The sequence below is a fragment of the Scyliorhinus torazame genome, chromosome 8 (genome assembly GCF_047496885.1).
Source record: "Scyliorhinus torazame isolate Kashiwa2021f chromosome 8, sScyTor2.1, whole genome shotgun sequence".
Classification (NCBI taxonomy): Eukaryota; Metazoa; Chordata; class Chondrichthyes; order Carcharhiniformes; family Scyliorhinidae; genus Scyliorhinus; species Scyliorhinus torazame.
In genome coordinates, this window is record NC_092714.1 from 38,439,675 (window position 1) to 38,456,111 (window position 16,437).

The window sequence follows — 16,437 nt, forward strand, 5'->3', positions numbered from 1 at the left end:
GGGAATCAAACCTTCTGCTGGCCTGCCTTGGTCTGCTTTAAAAGCCAGCGATTTAGCCCAGTGTGCTAAACCAACCCCTGGGCTACATTCACAACCTTTTGTAGTTTCCTGCTGTCTTGGGTAGAGCAGGCTCCATACCAATCTGTGATACAACCAGAAAGAATGCTTTCTATGCTGCATCTGTAAAAGTTGGTGAGGGTCGTAGCTGACATGCCAAATTTCCAAAGTTGACCGGCATTGATCAAAGATGTTTCAAACTGAGCCAGGCTTTGTGGAGATGAGAGTGCTTACTATACTGTCCAATTAATAAGTTTTGGCTGTGAAGACCAGAAATATAATATTAAACTGACCAAATGACTGGAGGCTTGGGTCACGTGCATTTCTTCACATTTATTTCAAAAGTAATGTTTATCCAGCATGTCTCGACAGACCCACTGACTACTAGCAAAGTTGGCTTATCAAATGCAAATTCATCCCCGTAGGTCCCTTTGAAATTGGCATCTTTAGCTGAGGAGAATTGTAGCCTCATGGCTTGAGTTCAGTTAACTCAGCGCACTCAGAAACTCACTTGAGATTCTCTGGTCTGTATTCTTCTGGATGATGCTTTCCTCATTAAGCCATCTGCACAGCTTCCCTGGGATTTAATTGTTAACCGGGTCAGTGTTATTTGGATTAGGATAGGATAGGACTTTTTTATTGTCACGTGTACCGAGGTACAGTGAAAAGTATTTTTCTGCAAGCAGCTCAAACAGATCATTAAGTACATGAAAAGAAAATACATAATAGGGCAACACCTGTAAATGCATAGACACCGGCATCGGGTGAAGCGTACAGGAGTGTAGTATTAATCAGGTCAGTCCATAAGAGGACCATTTAGGAGTCTGGTAACAGCGGGGAAGAAGCTGTTTTTGAATCTGTTTGTGCGTATTCTCAGACTTTTGTATCTCCTGCCCGATGGAAGAAGTTGGAAGAGTAAGTCGGATGGGAGAGGTCTTTGATTATGCTGCCCGCTTTCCCTAGGCAGCGGGAAGTGTAGATGGAGTCAATGGATAGGAGGTTTGTGTGATGGACTGGGCTGTGTTCATGACTCTCTGAAGTTTCTTGGGCCGAGCAGTTGCCATACCAGGCTGTGATGCAGCCAGATAGGATGCTTTCTATGGTGCATCTGTAAAAGGTGGTAAGAGTCAGTGTGGACCTGCCAAATTTACTTAGTTTCCTGAGGATGTATAGGCGCTGTTCTGCTTGGTGGTGGGGTCAACATGGGTGGACCAGGACAGATTTTTGGTGATGTGCTTTGTGATTTGAAACTGTTAACCATCTCCACCTCAGCCCCGTTGATGCTGACAGGGGTGTGCACAGTACTTTGTTGTTGGTAGCCACTGCAAACTAAGCTGTAAGGGACAATTGTTTTTTTTTAAATTTAGGACTATAATTCTGTGAGTTTTATTGTTGGCAGAGCCAGTTGCAATTCAGAAATCAATTTGACCATACCTGTTTTGAGTAACATGGAATGGATGTTTATTATGAAATAATATTGTGAAATGAAATTTGTTTCCTGCGCCAGCTTTTATTCTGGATTAACTGTAACAGGCCTACTTTCCTATTATGTTTTCCCAGAACTTAGAAAATCCTGAAGTATTATCTGAATGCACATTGTTGCCCAAAGAGTTTCCTGCAGATTGGAGTGTCAAGACATGGGTACTTTTCAAATCCCCTCATCCTTTTACTTGGACAGGTCATCTCAAGGCATCAGAGGAAGCCAAAGGGTTAATACAGCACTGTCGTTCCTCAGTAGTTGATTTCCCCCTGCATATTGAGGTACCAAATGAATTGTCTGTCACAAAATTGTAGAAAAGGTGTGTTTCTTAAAATTCATTTAAAGGATATGGGCATCGCTGGCTAGGCCATCATTTATTACGCATCCCTAGTTGCCCTTGAGATGGGGCACGGTCCAACACTGCAATTGCTGAGTACTCAGTATCCACCACCTTCGGTATTAGCGCCCTGCTCAGAACAAAAAAGTCGATGCGAGAGTATACCTTATGGACATCTGAAAAAAAGGAAAATTCTTTTGTCCTCGGCCATGCAAACCTCCATGGGTCTGCTCCCCCCATCTGTTCTATAAAACCCTTCAATTCCTTTGCCGCAGCCGGCCTCCTCCCTGTCCTGGATTTTGACCAGTCCATTTCCAGATCAATGACTGTATTGAAGTCCCCTCCCATGATCAGGTTATGTGACCGTCTGGGATTTTACCTAACACCCGCCTCATAAATTCCACGTCGGCCCAATTCGGAGCATATATGTTCACAAGTACCACTCGCACCCCCTGCAGCTTCTCACTCACCATTATGTACCTACCTCCCTTGTCTGACACGATTCTCCCTGCCTCGAATGCCACTCGTTTGCTGATCAAGGTCGCTACCCCCCCGGTCTTTGAGTCCAGTCCTGAGTGGAACACTTGGTTAACCCACCTCTTCCTCAATCTCGTCTGGTCTGTAACCTTTAGGTGTGTCTCTTGTAGCATTGCCACGTCCGCCTTCAGTTCCCTCAAATGCGCGAACATGCAAGCCCTCTTGACCGGCCCATTCAGTCCCCTCACATTCCATGGGATCAGCCTAGACTGGGGGCTTCCCTAGTAACAGTTCCTCCCCTGTCAGCAAAGCAGCTCCCCCTCCCTCCCAAGCAACAACACTAGAAACCCAATCCCCCAAGTCAAACTACAGCTTAACATCTGCTCACCCCCCACTGCGCTTCTGAGAGTCAGCTGACCCATGCTGACTCGGTAGCTCCCGCCCCTGGCACCAAGCAGTCTGTCTCCCTATTGTTTTCTCCTCTCTTTCCCCCCCCCCCCCCCCATGAATAAATATTTTAAAAGCATCACATTCCCCAGTAAACAAACATCAGAAAAAACAGTGAAGAAAGAAACAGTCACTTTAGAAAAATAGTCACCCAAAAAGCAGAACCAAATTCAAAGCCCATCCCCCTCTAACAAGGTCCCTGCAAGACAAAGCAACCTTTAACCATCCACACAGCCTATAACTGGGCCTTCACCTTCAAAGGACAAGCTGAAAATATCACAAAAGGGGATCAATAGCGCAGTACATTATTGTGACAAAGAAATTGAAAAAAGCAGCAATATGAGATGACTGCCGGGACAATCAGCAGCAAGACGCCGCCACTAGCCCCAGTCCATTGCAATCTCTTTCATTGCACCCAGGTGGTGTCCTGCTCCCTGGAGGTCCTCCTGAAATATAATTTGCCAGGTCTTCTTTGGTCTGCCCTGTTGTCGTCTGCCATCTGGTGATGTCCATTTTATTGTCATTCTAGCAGGGCATACATCCATGAGGCAAAATATATGTACTGTCAGCCTCGATCATCTCTCTGTCATGATGGGATAAAAGCTTCAAGGCACAAATGTCCTCCAACAAATGGTCGTTACCAGACCCATTTCTGGCTTTGCACTGTTGGAGCTTCTCATCTCTTTTAATTCGAGCTGCAAATAGCCACTTTCTAACCTGTCTGCCCATTGTTTGAGAGTGACTTGAGGAAGCAGCACTGACAGCTTTGACAATATAAAAATTCATAGATCCTATATTAAGTATCCTTCACTGGTTTCAGGTGGCTGTGGTCTCTGCCTAAACCAAAGCCAACTTGAAAATTCAAAGTCCTCGAGCTGTATTTTTTTTTTTGCGTTGCAATGTGCCTCTCTTTCCTACCTCCTTATGCTGCCAAATAATTGGGAAAATAGGTAGCTAAAAATTGGCTCCAATATGTCAGAGTGATGCAAACATGAACTCAAACTATTTGTTTTGCCCTCATGCACTTATATCTAAAGCCAGGTTGTTTAGAGTTAATCCAATACTGAATGAATTATAATTCATTAGTAAACACAGTTTGTCTCACACCTTTTTGCTTTTATCTAGGACCCAAGATCGTGCACAGATTTACGCTGTGCGTTTCAGCAAAGTCTTGTGTACTGGCTTCATCCCTCACTGCCATGGCTATCACTTTTCCCTCGAATTGGAGCAGAAAGGAAAATGGCAGGCAAGAGCAGTCCTTGGTCACAAGATGAAAAAGTCCAACAAGTGCTAATGAGTGAATGGTACATGTTTTTTTTTTTTAGAAGCCTAAAAGGATTAAAACCAAAATGATGGAAAGTTAATTGGAATGGATTCATGTACGTACAAATTGGGTTAAGGCTCAGCTTGTTAATACATTTCACACTTGATACAGAGGATGTTTGCATACCAGATATCTGGGCTTTGAATTCTAGGTGCTCTGTCATTTTACACACAAAGGAACACTGATCAAATGGCCTTCTCAGTTGTAAAATTCTGAGTCCATCCCATTATTGGGGTTACTTGCAGCACTGCAGTTACTTGCATACAACATCGTTGTATGATGTTTTCTAGGTGAGACTTTACAGTAAGACTTTATCAGCCTGCTTAAGGTGGGCATAAAGCATCCCATGACTCAGAGAAGCCAGGGATATTTCTCCTGTCCTGGTCAACATTCCACTTTCAACACTATCAAAGAAACAGATTAATCTGGTTCATTTGTTAACTTGCTGCATGTAAGATTTTTGTACAAGCTGCTACATTTCACTGCACTGCAGCATTACAAATGCAAACAATTAAAAGTGCTTTGACATTCCCAGGGGGTGTGTGTGAAGTTATCTAAAGTGTAAATTCTATCTTTCTTTGCTGCTGACCCAACCACAGTTACAACATGCATGCTTACAAGTTGAATGTCTAAGCCTGCACATGAATGGTCCCTCGAGAAAGGTAGTGTAGTAATCCAATTTAGCATTGGTCAGTGTCTGCAGAAGGGACAAAGAGAATATTGTGAGGGGAGAAAATTGAATTTGATTAGTTGTAAATGACTGCCTTTTTGTTCAATTTCTCCAGGTCACTCAGCTTTAGTTCGTTATATAATTTACTACGAGCCAAGCTTTGCCCCTATTTCTACTTCTGCACATATCAATTCACTGTGCTGTTCCGGGCACCTGGAGTAGCAGGAAGTGGTTTGCTTACAGCTATTGTTTCCCCTACAACAAGGGGCCTTAGAGAAGCTATGAAAAATGAAGGTATGGCCCTATATTTATGTAAAACCTGCTATGGGAGAATATGTTTTAAAACTTCGTAAATGCCCATGGTTGACCCTCCGATTGATTCATGATCTGTCTAATTATGCTGTTACAGTTCTGAGCTACTTTTGTCAGGTACATTGTGTAGAAATATTCAAAAACGTTGGTATCTGAGGTTATTTTGGCACTCCTTATAATATGGGCGGCACAGTGGTTAGCACTGCTGCCTCACAGCTCCAGGGACCTGGGTTCGATTCCCGGCTTGGGTCACTGTCTGTGCGGAGTCTGCACATTCTCCTTGTGTCTGCGTGGGTTTCCTCTGGGTGCTCTGGTTTCCTCCCACAAGTCCCAAAAGACGTACTTGTTAGACGAGTTGGAAATTCTTAATTCTCCCTCCGTGTACCCGAACAGGCGCCGGAATGTGGTGACTAGGGGATTTTCACAGTAACTTCATTGCAGTGTTAATGTAAGCCTACTTGTGACAATAAAGATTATTATTATATTCCATTATGTAATGTAGTTTTTATTTTTCTGCCCCCTTCACTCAAATTAGTTTGTGATCCAGTTGAAACTTTTTGAAATTCCAGCCATGTTATGATACAAGAATGATCATTCAGTAAAACAGCAACAATGGAATCTCTTCTGGATACCCTGTTGCTTATGATTATACGGTGGTGCGTGCTTGCTGATGACATTGTTATCTTTACATAGGGATCACGTTTTCCTTGCCCTTGCTGGAAGATGGTAAAAACGGAAAGAAAAAAATAATTGGTATTGCTGATTTGGAAACACAGGAGGAAAACTCAGATGTTCACAAGTAAGTCCTATGGCGAATAAAAACCGAAAACTGAGCTAACGTTTCGAGTCTGGATGACCCTTTGTCAAAGAGTCACCCAGACTCGAAATGTTAACTCCCTTCTTTCTTCACAGATGCTGTCAGGCCTGCTCAGATTGTCCAGTATTTTCTATTTTTGTATCAGATTCTAGCATCCGCAGTAATTTGCTTTTATTTAAGTCCTATGGCTATGTTGGTGTGGAAAAATACTATTGATACATACCCATAGTGGTATTGTCACTGGCCTCGTAATCCAGAGACAGAGGGTTAATGCCATGGCAGGTGGTGAAATTTGAATTCTGTAAAAATCCGGAATTAAAAGCCTAATGACCATGAAGCCATTTGTCGTAAAAACCCATCTGGTTCACCAATATCCTTTTAGGGTAGGAAACCTTCCATCCTTACCTGGTCTGGCCTACACGTGACTCCAGATCTACAGCAATGTGGTTGATTCTTAAATACCCACTGAAATGGAGTAGCAAGTCACTCAGTCTAAGGGAAATTAGAGATGGCAATTAATGCTGGCCCAGCCAGTGACGAGCATATCCCTTGAATGAATAGCAGAAATAAATCTATGGAGTTAAATATGTTTTAATTTGATTGCCTCATATAGTTATTTCAAAAAAGCTTGATTTTAAAATTAAATTTTTAGTCCAAATAACTGTCTTTTCACAAACTGGGCATTCTAGCATTGACCCTATCAATACATTTCCGGTGTAATTCTTTTATTGTAACAATACTTTTTTTAAATACAGGATGTCTGTTATTTGTTCACCAAAGACTTTAACTGAATCAAAACTTCTCACTGGAAAAAGCTACGTTAACCTGCCCATGTGTAAAAGCAGGCCTAGAAATATAAATGCAAATTTTGTCAAAGATTTAGCTTTATTCTATGACTATAAACAACTCGTATGAAAGTCAAATTGGGAACTATTTTCCTCCCTCCAATACTTTCCTTCCACTCCTATGCCCTGGTCCTTCCCAAGCCAAGTCATTCCCCATCTCTCCTCCTTCCAGATAGGATAACTTGGTTTTTCTTGGATTTACCTTTCTGTTCTTTGTTATTTTTTTCCCTCCATCAACCATATGACCGTCCCCATCACTGAGCAAGACAACAGTGCCACGTGTCAAATTGGGAGAAAGAAACTGCAGTTATTAGTAACCACGTCCCTGAAATAATATGTTTACAAATTATTTGTTTATCTCATCTTGCTTTTTTAAAAAATGACTTCGCTTTTACCATTTACCTCTGTCCCAGCCAAAAATGGTGGCAAAAGCTAAATGCACTCTATGGGCCTTTGTGTGCATATTTTTAAATTCAACAGCCTTTTCTGTATAAAGCCATTGTATCTGCATCCAATATTTCTTGAAATGAATATTATCAACAGTGGGGTAGAAGTGTATAAAGGGGCAGTGGTGTATTTTCTTCTAAGTCTGATGACCTCAGGCTGCAATTCACTTCAAACAGTGTCTATGTTTGGACATTGGATGGAGTTGGGATCCGGCTGCACTGTCATGTCCTGATGGTTGAATAACTTGTGGACATTTGCTGTTTGGGTCTATGTGTGAGGAACAGGCCATCAGTGAGCTGGTACATATGGCCCAAGGGAAGAGAGTGCACTGGGCGGCACGGTGGTTAGCACTGTTGCGTCACAACACCTGGTTCGATTCCTGGCTTGGGTCATTGTGAGAAGCCTGCACATTCTCCCTGTGTCTACGTGGCTTTCCTCCGGGTGCTCCAGTTTCCTCCCACAAGTCCCGAAAGACATGCTTGTTAGATGAATTAGACATTCTGAATTCTCCCTCTGTGTACCCGAACAGGCGCTGGAATGTGGCGACCAGGGACTTTTCATGGTAACTTCATTGCAGTGTTAATGTAAGCCTACTTGTGACAAAGATTATTATTACCTTGCTTCATCTTACTCTAGCGAGAGATTCGGTACTTACTTAACCTGAGGGAGCTGACCTTCCAATTTTTTGTGTTGCAAGTTACTGCCTAAAACAACTTTTTCTTAAAACATCCTTTTAACAAATATGTCATGCATCTCATGCTAAAATAAAAGACTTGGGGCGCAAATCTCTGGCCGCGTTTGGGCGAATCTCTGGCCGCGTTGGGCTCTCGCTTGAGCGCAACGCAACTGGAGAATGCCGGGACGGGCCTCTGGCGAATCTCCCGAAAGGCTCCGCGCCTCCCAGGATTCTCCGAAGTCCCGTGAGACGTCGAAGTCGGAACCCCGTCCCAAATGGGTGGGAACGAATGGCGGTCGCGGAAGTAGGTCATAAACCTACTTACAACCTACCTGCGCGGGATCCACCGGCCTCCCTCAATTCTCTGGCCTCCACAGGGAGGCTGCAGCTGGGCGCCGATCAGTGCTGGACCACACAAACGTGTACCAGGCAGAACGGCACCCGGGGGGTCTCCCGGGCCACCAGCGACTCCAGGGTGGTCAGGGTAAGTGCAGGGTGGCTCCCTGGCCCTCCTCCTGGAACACTGGGATCTTAGCACTGCCCAGCTGGTGCTGCCAATGTGCCTGAATGGCACTACCTGGGTGGCAGTGCCAGGGTGGCACTGTCCAGGACGGGGCCGAGGGGGGGCCATGCCCATTCCACGAGGGTGGAGGGGGGCTTGAAGAGTGGGAGAGTGCAGGGCAGGTAGGTAGCGGCCTCCGGGATGTTGGGTGGGTGATGGGTGAGGATCCTAGAAGGAAGGGGGTGCTGTAAGCGGGCTTGTGGGGGCCTGAAGAGTGGGGACCCCCAGGGATCCCATCGTGGTGTGTCCTCACTTGGGGGAATTTGGGGTATTGTCCTTGTGTGTGAAGAGTGACATTGCCCATGGGTGGGGGTGTGTGGGAGACAAACAAGCTCAGTTGGAGATCAGGCACCCTTTCAAAATGGCAGCCCGACCTGAGTTCAGCTCCCCAGTGCTAAAAAAGTCTAAATGGGCTAAACGGGTTATGACAGCATTTTATTGTGCTATTAAGATACCAAGTGTACTGAATGTAACCATTTTTGATCCATTCGATAGCCACCTGGAATAAAGGAGAAAGATCCTAAACCTAAAGATCAAAACAACCTGAACAATCAAAAACAGCATATTATTATAGATTGTTTGGTAATAAGTATTCTATTTAATAAAACTTATCAAAATGATTAGAGCTGAGCAAACAACATCTATAGAAAAATGGTAGGAGAAACAATTGACATTTCAAGTTTTGAACTTTAATTAGAATTGAAAATAGGAAATCCTGACACACTTGCAACCATTTGTTGCAAATACATATGTTTCATTAACATGCTAATATTTGTATGTTTTAATATACCAACACTCAAATGGAAAACTGAGAAAACAATAAATACTGGGGGAGGTTGCTAAATCACGTAAGAAAGCTTGTTTATAATTTTCATGATTAAATCACTTGAAGCAGTTATGATGCCTTAAATAACTATCATTCAGTTTTATTTTAAATGTTTTGCCATGAATATGTCTGCAGTCATGAAGGATTAACTGGAACATAATATTTTTTCACTTTTAATGTAGAGAACAAGCTGGTAGTAGTGATGATGATGATGGAGGGTTTTCCTGGCTCAAGGAGATGGGAGTACAAGACAAAATTAAGAAGCCTGATTCCGTGTCTATTAAACTGTATCCTTTTAAACCCAGGCTTGGTGGATGAAGAGGTGAACAGCCATTATGCTTTTAATGTAGAGAGATTGGGACAGAATTAGAATTGTAATTGTTTTTTTAAATGTATTGGTAGTACATAACTTGAATATTGCTGAAATAGAAGACATGCTATTGGAACTTTTCCCCTTTTTGTCCATGTTTGGGATAACGCTAATGAAGCCTGAAGCCAGTAGGCCTCATGGTGCCTACGCTAATCATGGGTGAGCAGGCTATTGGTGAGTCATGTGATCACAGGGTCAGTTCACTCCGTTGTCTGGACGGTTGGTTCGTGATGTGGAGTGACGCCAAGAGTGCAGGTTCTATGCCTGTACCGACTACGGTTATTTATGAGAGCCACTTTTTCTCAACCTTGCCTGTCGTGTGGTGACCCTACAGTTAAATCACCACCAATCAGCTCTCAAAGGAGAGAGCAGCCGGGGCAGCACGGTGGCACAGTGGTTAGCATTGCTGCCTCACGGTGCCGAGGTCCCAGGTTCGATCCCAGCTCTGGGTCAATGTCAATGTGAAGTTTGCACATTCTCCCCGAGTTTGCGTGGTTTTCGCCCCCACAACCCAAAGATGTGCAGGGCAGGTCGATTGGCCACGCTAAATTGCCCCTTAATTGGAAAAAATGAATTGGGTACTCTAAAGTTATATTTTTTTAAAAAGGAGAGAGCACCCTGCGGTCCTCTGGGACTGTGGTGACATTTAACATTACTTGATAGAACAGTATTTTCATACGAATTAGGAGGAGGGGTAGGCCACTTGGCCCCCCAAGCCTGCTCCGCATTCAATAAGATCATGGCTGATTTGAATGTAACCTTAACCTCACATTCCTGTCTACCTCTCATAATCTTTTATCTCCTTGTCAATCAAGAATCTATCCAGCTCTGCCTTAAAAATATTAAAATATTCTGCTTCCATTGCCTTTTGTGGAAGTGTTCCAGAGATTGTCCTCAAGAGACAAAAATCCATCTTATCTCTGTCTTAACTGAATGGCCGCTTATTTTTAAACAGTGACACCTGGTTCTAGATTCTCTGACGAGAGGAAACATCCGCTCCACATCCACCCTGACCATACCCTTCAAGATTTTAAAGATTTTGATCAAGTCTCCTCTTACTCTATAAACTCTAGTGAATACAAAGCTAGCCACATCAACCTTTCCTAAGACAACCCGCCCACTCCTGGTGTTAGTCTAGTAAACATTCTCTGAACAGCTAACGCATTTACATCTTTTGTTAAATAAGGAGTTCAGTATTGTTCACAATACTCCAGATGTGATCTCATCAATGCCCTGTATAACTGAAGCACAACCTCCCTACTTTCCTAATCAATTCCCCTTATAATAAACAATATCATTCTATTAGCGTTCCTCATTGCTTGCCATACCTGCATACTAGCCTTTTGTGATTCGTGCAATAGGACACCCAGGTCTCACAGAATCTCTGAACTTTGCAATCTCTCACCATTCAGATTTTTAAAAACTATTCCTGCAAAAATGGATAATTTCACATTTGCCCACATTATACTCCATTTGCTAGATTTTTGCCTACTCAACCTATCTGTGTCCTTTGTATCCTCTTCACAATTTATTTTCCTACCTACCTTGTGTCGGTTGAGTCTACAGCACTGACCCCTGCGGCACATCACTCGTCACATCTTGCCAACCAGAAAAAGACCCATTTATTTCAATTCTCTGTTCCCTGTTAGCTAGCTAATCTCCAATCTATGCCAATATGTAACCACCAAGAGCTGTTATTTTCTGCGATAACCTTTAATGTGACACAATAATTGATTGATATTTATTGTCACATGTACCGAAGTACAGTGAAAAGTATTTTTCTGCAGCCAAGGGAACATACTCAGTACGTACATAGTAGACAAAAGAATAAACAACAGAGTACATTGACAATGGAACATCAACAAATAGTGATTGGTTACAGTGTGAAATAAGGGCCAATCAAGAGCAGCATAGGGCGTCGTGAATAGTGTTCTTACAGGGAACAGATCGTTGAGTCTGGTAGCTGTGGGGAAGAAGCTGTTCCTATGTCTGGATGTGTGGGTCTACAGGCTTCTGTATCTTCTGCATGATGGAAGGGTCTGGAAGAGGGAAAAGCCTGGCGGTGGGGGATCTCTGACAATGCTGTCTGCCTTTCTGAGGCAGCGGGAGGTGTGTACAGAATCAGTGAGAGGATGGCAAGCTTGTGTGATGCATTGGGCTGAATTCACCACACTCTGCAGTTTCTTGCAATCTTGGGCTGAGCAGTTGCCATACCAAGATGTAATGCAGTCGGTTGGTTAAATATGATTTCACTTTGATTGGGAGCACAAAAGAACATGGGAGTAGGCCCTTCAGGAATGCTCTACCATTCAGCAAGGTCATAGCTGTTCTGATTGTGCCCTCAATTCCACTTTCCTGCCCGCCCTCTATAACCCATGAGTTCCTTGTCAATCAAAAACCTGCCTTACTCATCCAATGTTGCCTGGGATGGAACATTTAAGTTATGAAGAGAGGTTGGATAAGCTTTGGTTGTTTTCGTTGGTGCAGAGAAGACTTGAGGTGCAACCTAATTGAGGTGTAAACGGTTATGAGGGACATGGACAGGGTGGATAGGGAGCAGCTGATCCCCTTAGTTGAAGGGTCAGTCACGAGGGGACACAAGTAAGGTGGAAGAGGTTTAGGGGAGATGTGAGGAAAAACGTTTTTACCCAGAGGGTGGTGACAGTCTGATATGCACTGCCTAGGAGGGTGGTGGAGGTGGGTTGCCTCATCCTTTAAAAAAATATCTAGATGAGTACTTGGCATGTCATAACATTGAAGGCTATAGGCCAAGTGCTGGTAAATGGGATTAGGTAGGTGCAGACACAATGGGCCAAAGGGCCAATTCTGCACTGTCTGATGCTGTGAATATATTCAGAGCCAGCCTCCACTGCTTCCTGGGGAAGAGAATTCCAAAAACTAACCACCCTCTGATAGAAGAAATGCTTCCACATCTTTGTTTTAAATGGGAGACCCCTTATTTTTAAACTGTACCCCTTAGTTCTGGGTTTCCCCATATCCTCTCTGTCTACCATGTCAAGCCCCACCAGAAATATTTTGATGAGATCGCTTCTCGTTCTTCTTCTAAACTCCAAAGAACATAAAGGGAAAAGAGCAAGAGAGGAGGTTAACCGATTAACCAAGCTTGGATGGTGGGTGGGAAGGGTGAGTGATGGGGAAAGGTAGGTGGTGGGGAACTTGCATAATATTCCCGTCAACATTCCAAAGGGACAATTACTTCAGCAATACCTGCTCCACTCTTCAGTCACCCCCAACACGGCATACCCTACCTACACCACCTTTTCCATGCAAATGCAGAAAATGCAGCACCTGCCCTTCTACACCCTCCATTTTCATTGTCCAAGGCCCCAAATATTCCTTGCAAGTGAAAAATGATTTACTTGTAATGTAAATTTAGTTTACAGTATTTGCTGTTCAGGATATGATAATTTCTATATTATGGAGACCAAACACAGATTGTTTAGTCTAAGTATGAAACGGAGCTCCTATTCTGATCTTTCAGTTCTCAGTCTCCTGAAGTGTTTCAGTAAAGCTCAACATAAGCTTCAGAAGCAACGCCTCCTCTTTCAGTTGGAAACTCTACAGCCTTCCAAGCTTATCACTGAATTCAATAATTTTAGATTTTAATATCTGCCCCCATTTTGCTTCCTTTTCCTTTAATTTTGTTTTATTCTCTGCTTGCTTTTTAGATGGCAGTTCATGATTCTACCATTCACGTTTCTATAAGACACCTTTAACTTGTCCCTTTGGTCTTGCACTTTTAACCCTTTTGTCATTTAATCTCTCCTGCCTTGCACCAGACAAAAGACCTTCATTTTGTTCTTTTTTCCATCCTTCCCCTTTTACTTGCCTAAAATTTGTTACATCTGTAACTTTCACAATTTAAAAAAATATATTTTTATTCAAATTTTAACATTTTTACAACAAATAAACCCCCCCCCCAAAAAAAAGCCTTGATGGCATCCAGATTCTCAAAGTGTAAGTTAAACAAACCCCATCTCTTGTGGAACCCCTCATCTGCCCCTCTCAGAGCAAATTTCACCTTCTCCAAATATAGGAACTCCATTAGATCCCCCAGCCACACTGAGGCACGGGGGGGGCAGAAGCTGACCTCCACCCCAACAAAACGTGCCTGCAAACGATCAACGAGGCGAAGGCTAAGCCATCTGCGTCTGCGACTCCGGCAGGTCTGACAGCCCAAATATGGACTCCAGGGGACCCGGCTCTAAACCCACCTGTAGAACCTCCGACGTGGTGCTGACAATTTCTCCAACTTCGGGCAGGACCAGAACATATGGACTTGATTGGCTGGGTGTAGAGATCTACCAATCGGATCTAGTGGCACTTGCAACACTAAAACTCAGTAGAAATTTGAGTTAAAACATCTCGGATGCAAATAAGAATTGTTTATTGCCTCTATTTGATTACAATTTAGAGTCACTTAAATCTTATTCTCTAATAAGTCCGGCTAGCAAAAAGGACTTAAAGAGAAGCAACTTGTACACAATTTAACCTTTAAAATAATACAGAAATGGTTTCTTCACTATGCCGTTGCTATGGTGTTGCTATGTCCTTGATCTGATAAATGGTACAGCACAAGTATAGTGTCAAATGGTCTTGCAAATGTATTTGTTAGCTCAGTAAAAGTGCTGTTTTAATCTATAATGGAATTATGCTGTTTTGTGTCTGTATTTTTTGAGATGGCCTGAGGTTATGAGTGAATATAAAATGGGTATTTAAAGACTGGGGCTTAATATTTACGCTAAATAGCTAGCTTTTACCTATCTGGTGTATTAGAAAATAGTTGGTTTCTACGCTGGGCCCCTCCCACACCGCTCACAACTATCCTTCACCCCCTCAAACAACTGGCTCATCCTTGCCTTTGTTAAGTGCGGCCTGCACACCTCGTGCACGAGGTTGAGGCATTGACCCTTCATAGCACTTCGCATCATAATCCCTCCTCCAACACCATCCCCAACTCTTCCTCCCACTTGGCTTTACTCCCTTCCACGGACACCTTATCCTCCTCCCCGGTCTTGTGAACTGCCCTTCCAAAAACAGATCCTTCATCTCTTTCACCCCTCTCTCCTCCCATCCCTGGAACCTCACATCCATCCTCCCTGGCTCAGACCCATGGTTCCCTCTTATTAGCATCATCTTCGAGCATGCCCTGAAGTGATGTCTGAATTGCCTCCAGATCTTCAGCGTCGCTACCACCATGACTACCCTAGTACTTCCCTGGGGCGAACGGTAGTGGTGCAGTTGCCACAAACTTAGGCCCAATCACAAACTTCTTCAGCGCCGCAAACAAATAACTCCACTGCACTCTGTCAAACATCTTCTCTGATTCTAATGTGACCTCTAGCTTCCTTCCTTCTGCCAGCGAGAGTACCACATTCAGCAGCCACTGCACATTTGATGACTGCTGCCTGCCCTTGACGACCCCTGTCTGATCCTCCCCCACCATCTTCGGATGGCATTCCTGTAACCTCATCCACCACCACCTTAGCCAATATCTTAACATCCGTGTTCTGTGGAGAAATGGGCCTATACGACCCACACTCCACCGGATCCTCCTCCTCTTCAAGTAATAGAAGTAACAGAGGGGCTGGTTTCGCACCATGGGCTAAACAGCTGGCTTGTACTGCAGAACATCAGCGCAGGTTCAATTCCCATACTGGCCTCCCTGAACAGGCGCCGTAATGTGGTAACTAGGGGCTTTTCACAGTAACTTCATTGAAGCCTACTTATGACAATAAGCGATTATTATAGATTGATGCCTGCCCCTTCGTAACTTTAACAGTTGTGATGAAAATTTATCAACTTGGAATATTCATTGTCTCTCTCCACAGATTCTGCAGAATATTTCCAATAGTCTGTTGTTATTGTCTTCATGATTCACTTGGGGAGAAGCAAAGATCGTATTTTTTGAGTGACCTCATTCAAAAGCATTTATACTGTACCTTGTACAAGGAGTTTTTAAGTTGCTACGAATTCCCACTGAAATGAATTGTAGAATTTTGCTTAAAGATTGCACTACAGAGGATTTATAACTGGTTTTCCTTCATGCTAAAATCCAGTCGTAAGGAACACAATGTGGTGCGAATGGACCATAAACCTGAATCAGCTGTACTGGTGAAGGGCCTTCATACATTCACTTTGTTGAACTTCCTGATAAACAATAAGAGTATTGTAGCTGGATCTGGACCCCAGGCAGGGCTTCCACCTACTCTCTTGGCACCAGTTGCATTCAGAGGAGCTACTATGCAGACGTTAAAGGTAAGACTCAAGTGTATGGAAATATTGTGTTTTCAATTAGGAAGGTGTCATAGAATATCATAATATGCTTTATTAGATTACTTCAGTTCTTTTTAAATTTCTGTATTATTTCACATCTATGTGTTTTGTGCAGCCCAATTTACACAAAATTAAGAGTGGAATTTTCCATTCCTCAATGGCAGAGAGTGTGAACAACAGGAAAACCCCTGGACAGCGGCAGGACAGAAGATCCCGCTGCTGACCAATGGTGGGCATTTCTGTTGCCACAATGCACGCCACAGGGTAAAATTCCACCCTAAATGTGTCTTCAATACTGTCCTCTCATATCTATGTCCAAATAATTAATCAAAATAAATCCTATGGCACCACCTACAATCCTGTGAATTCAAGAGCAAAGTCACACATTTACTGTTCTTTCCATGCAGCTAAATTCCCTTCAATGCTGCAATTTTTGTGTGGCACCTTTATAAAAGAGCTATCTGAAAATTCATATTTAATTTTTTTAAATCCA

General features: G+C 43.3%; 1 protein-coding gene across 1 annotated transcript in view; it reads left to right on the forward strand.

Annotated features, from left to right (window-relative positions):
• Positions 1 to 16,437, forward strand: part of LOC140427762 (protein downstream neighbor of son homolog) — a 49,654-nt gene that overhangs the window by 16,120 nt on the left and 17,097 nt on the right. Inside the window, exons 3-8 of the mRNA XM_072513391.1 lie at positions 1,618 to 1,818; positions 3,924 to 4,102; positions 4,908 to 5,086; positions 5,798 to 5,903; positions 9,460 to 9,564; positions 15,728 to 15,926. Coding sequence (XP_072369492.1) covers positions 1,618 to 1,818; positions 3,924 to 4,102; positions 4,908 to 5,086; positions 5,798 to 5,903; positions 9,460 to 9,564; positions 15,728 to 15,926 — 969 coding nt within the window. The remainder of the gene's footprint in view (positions 1 to 1,617; positions 1,819 to 3,923; positions 4,103 to 4,907; positions 5,087 to 5,797; positions 5,904 to 9,459; positions 9,565 to 15,727; positions 15,927 to 16,437) is intronic.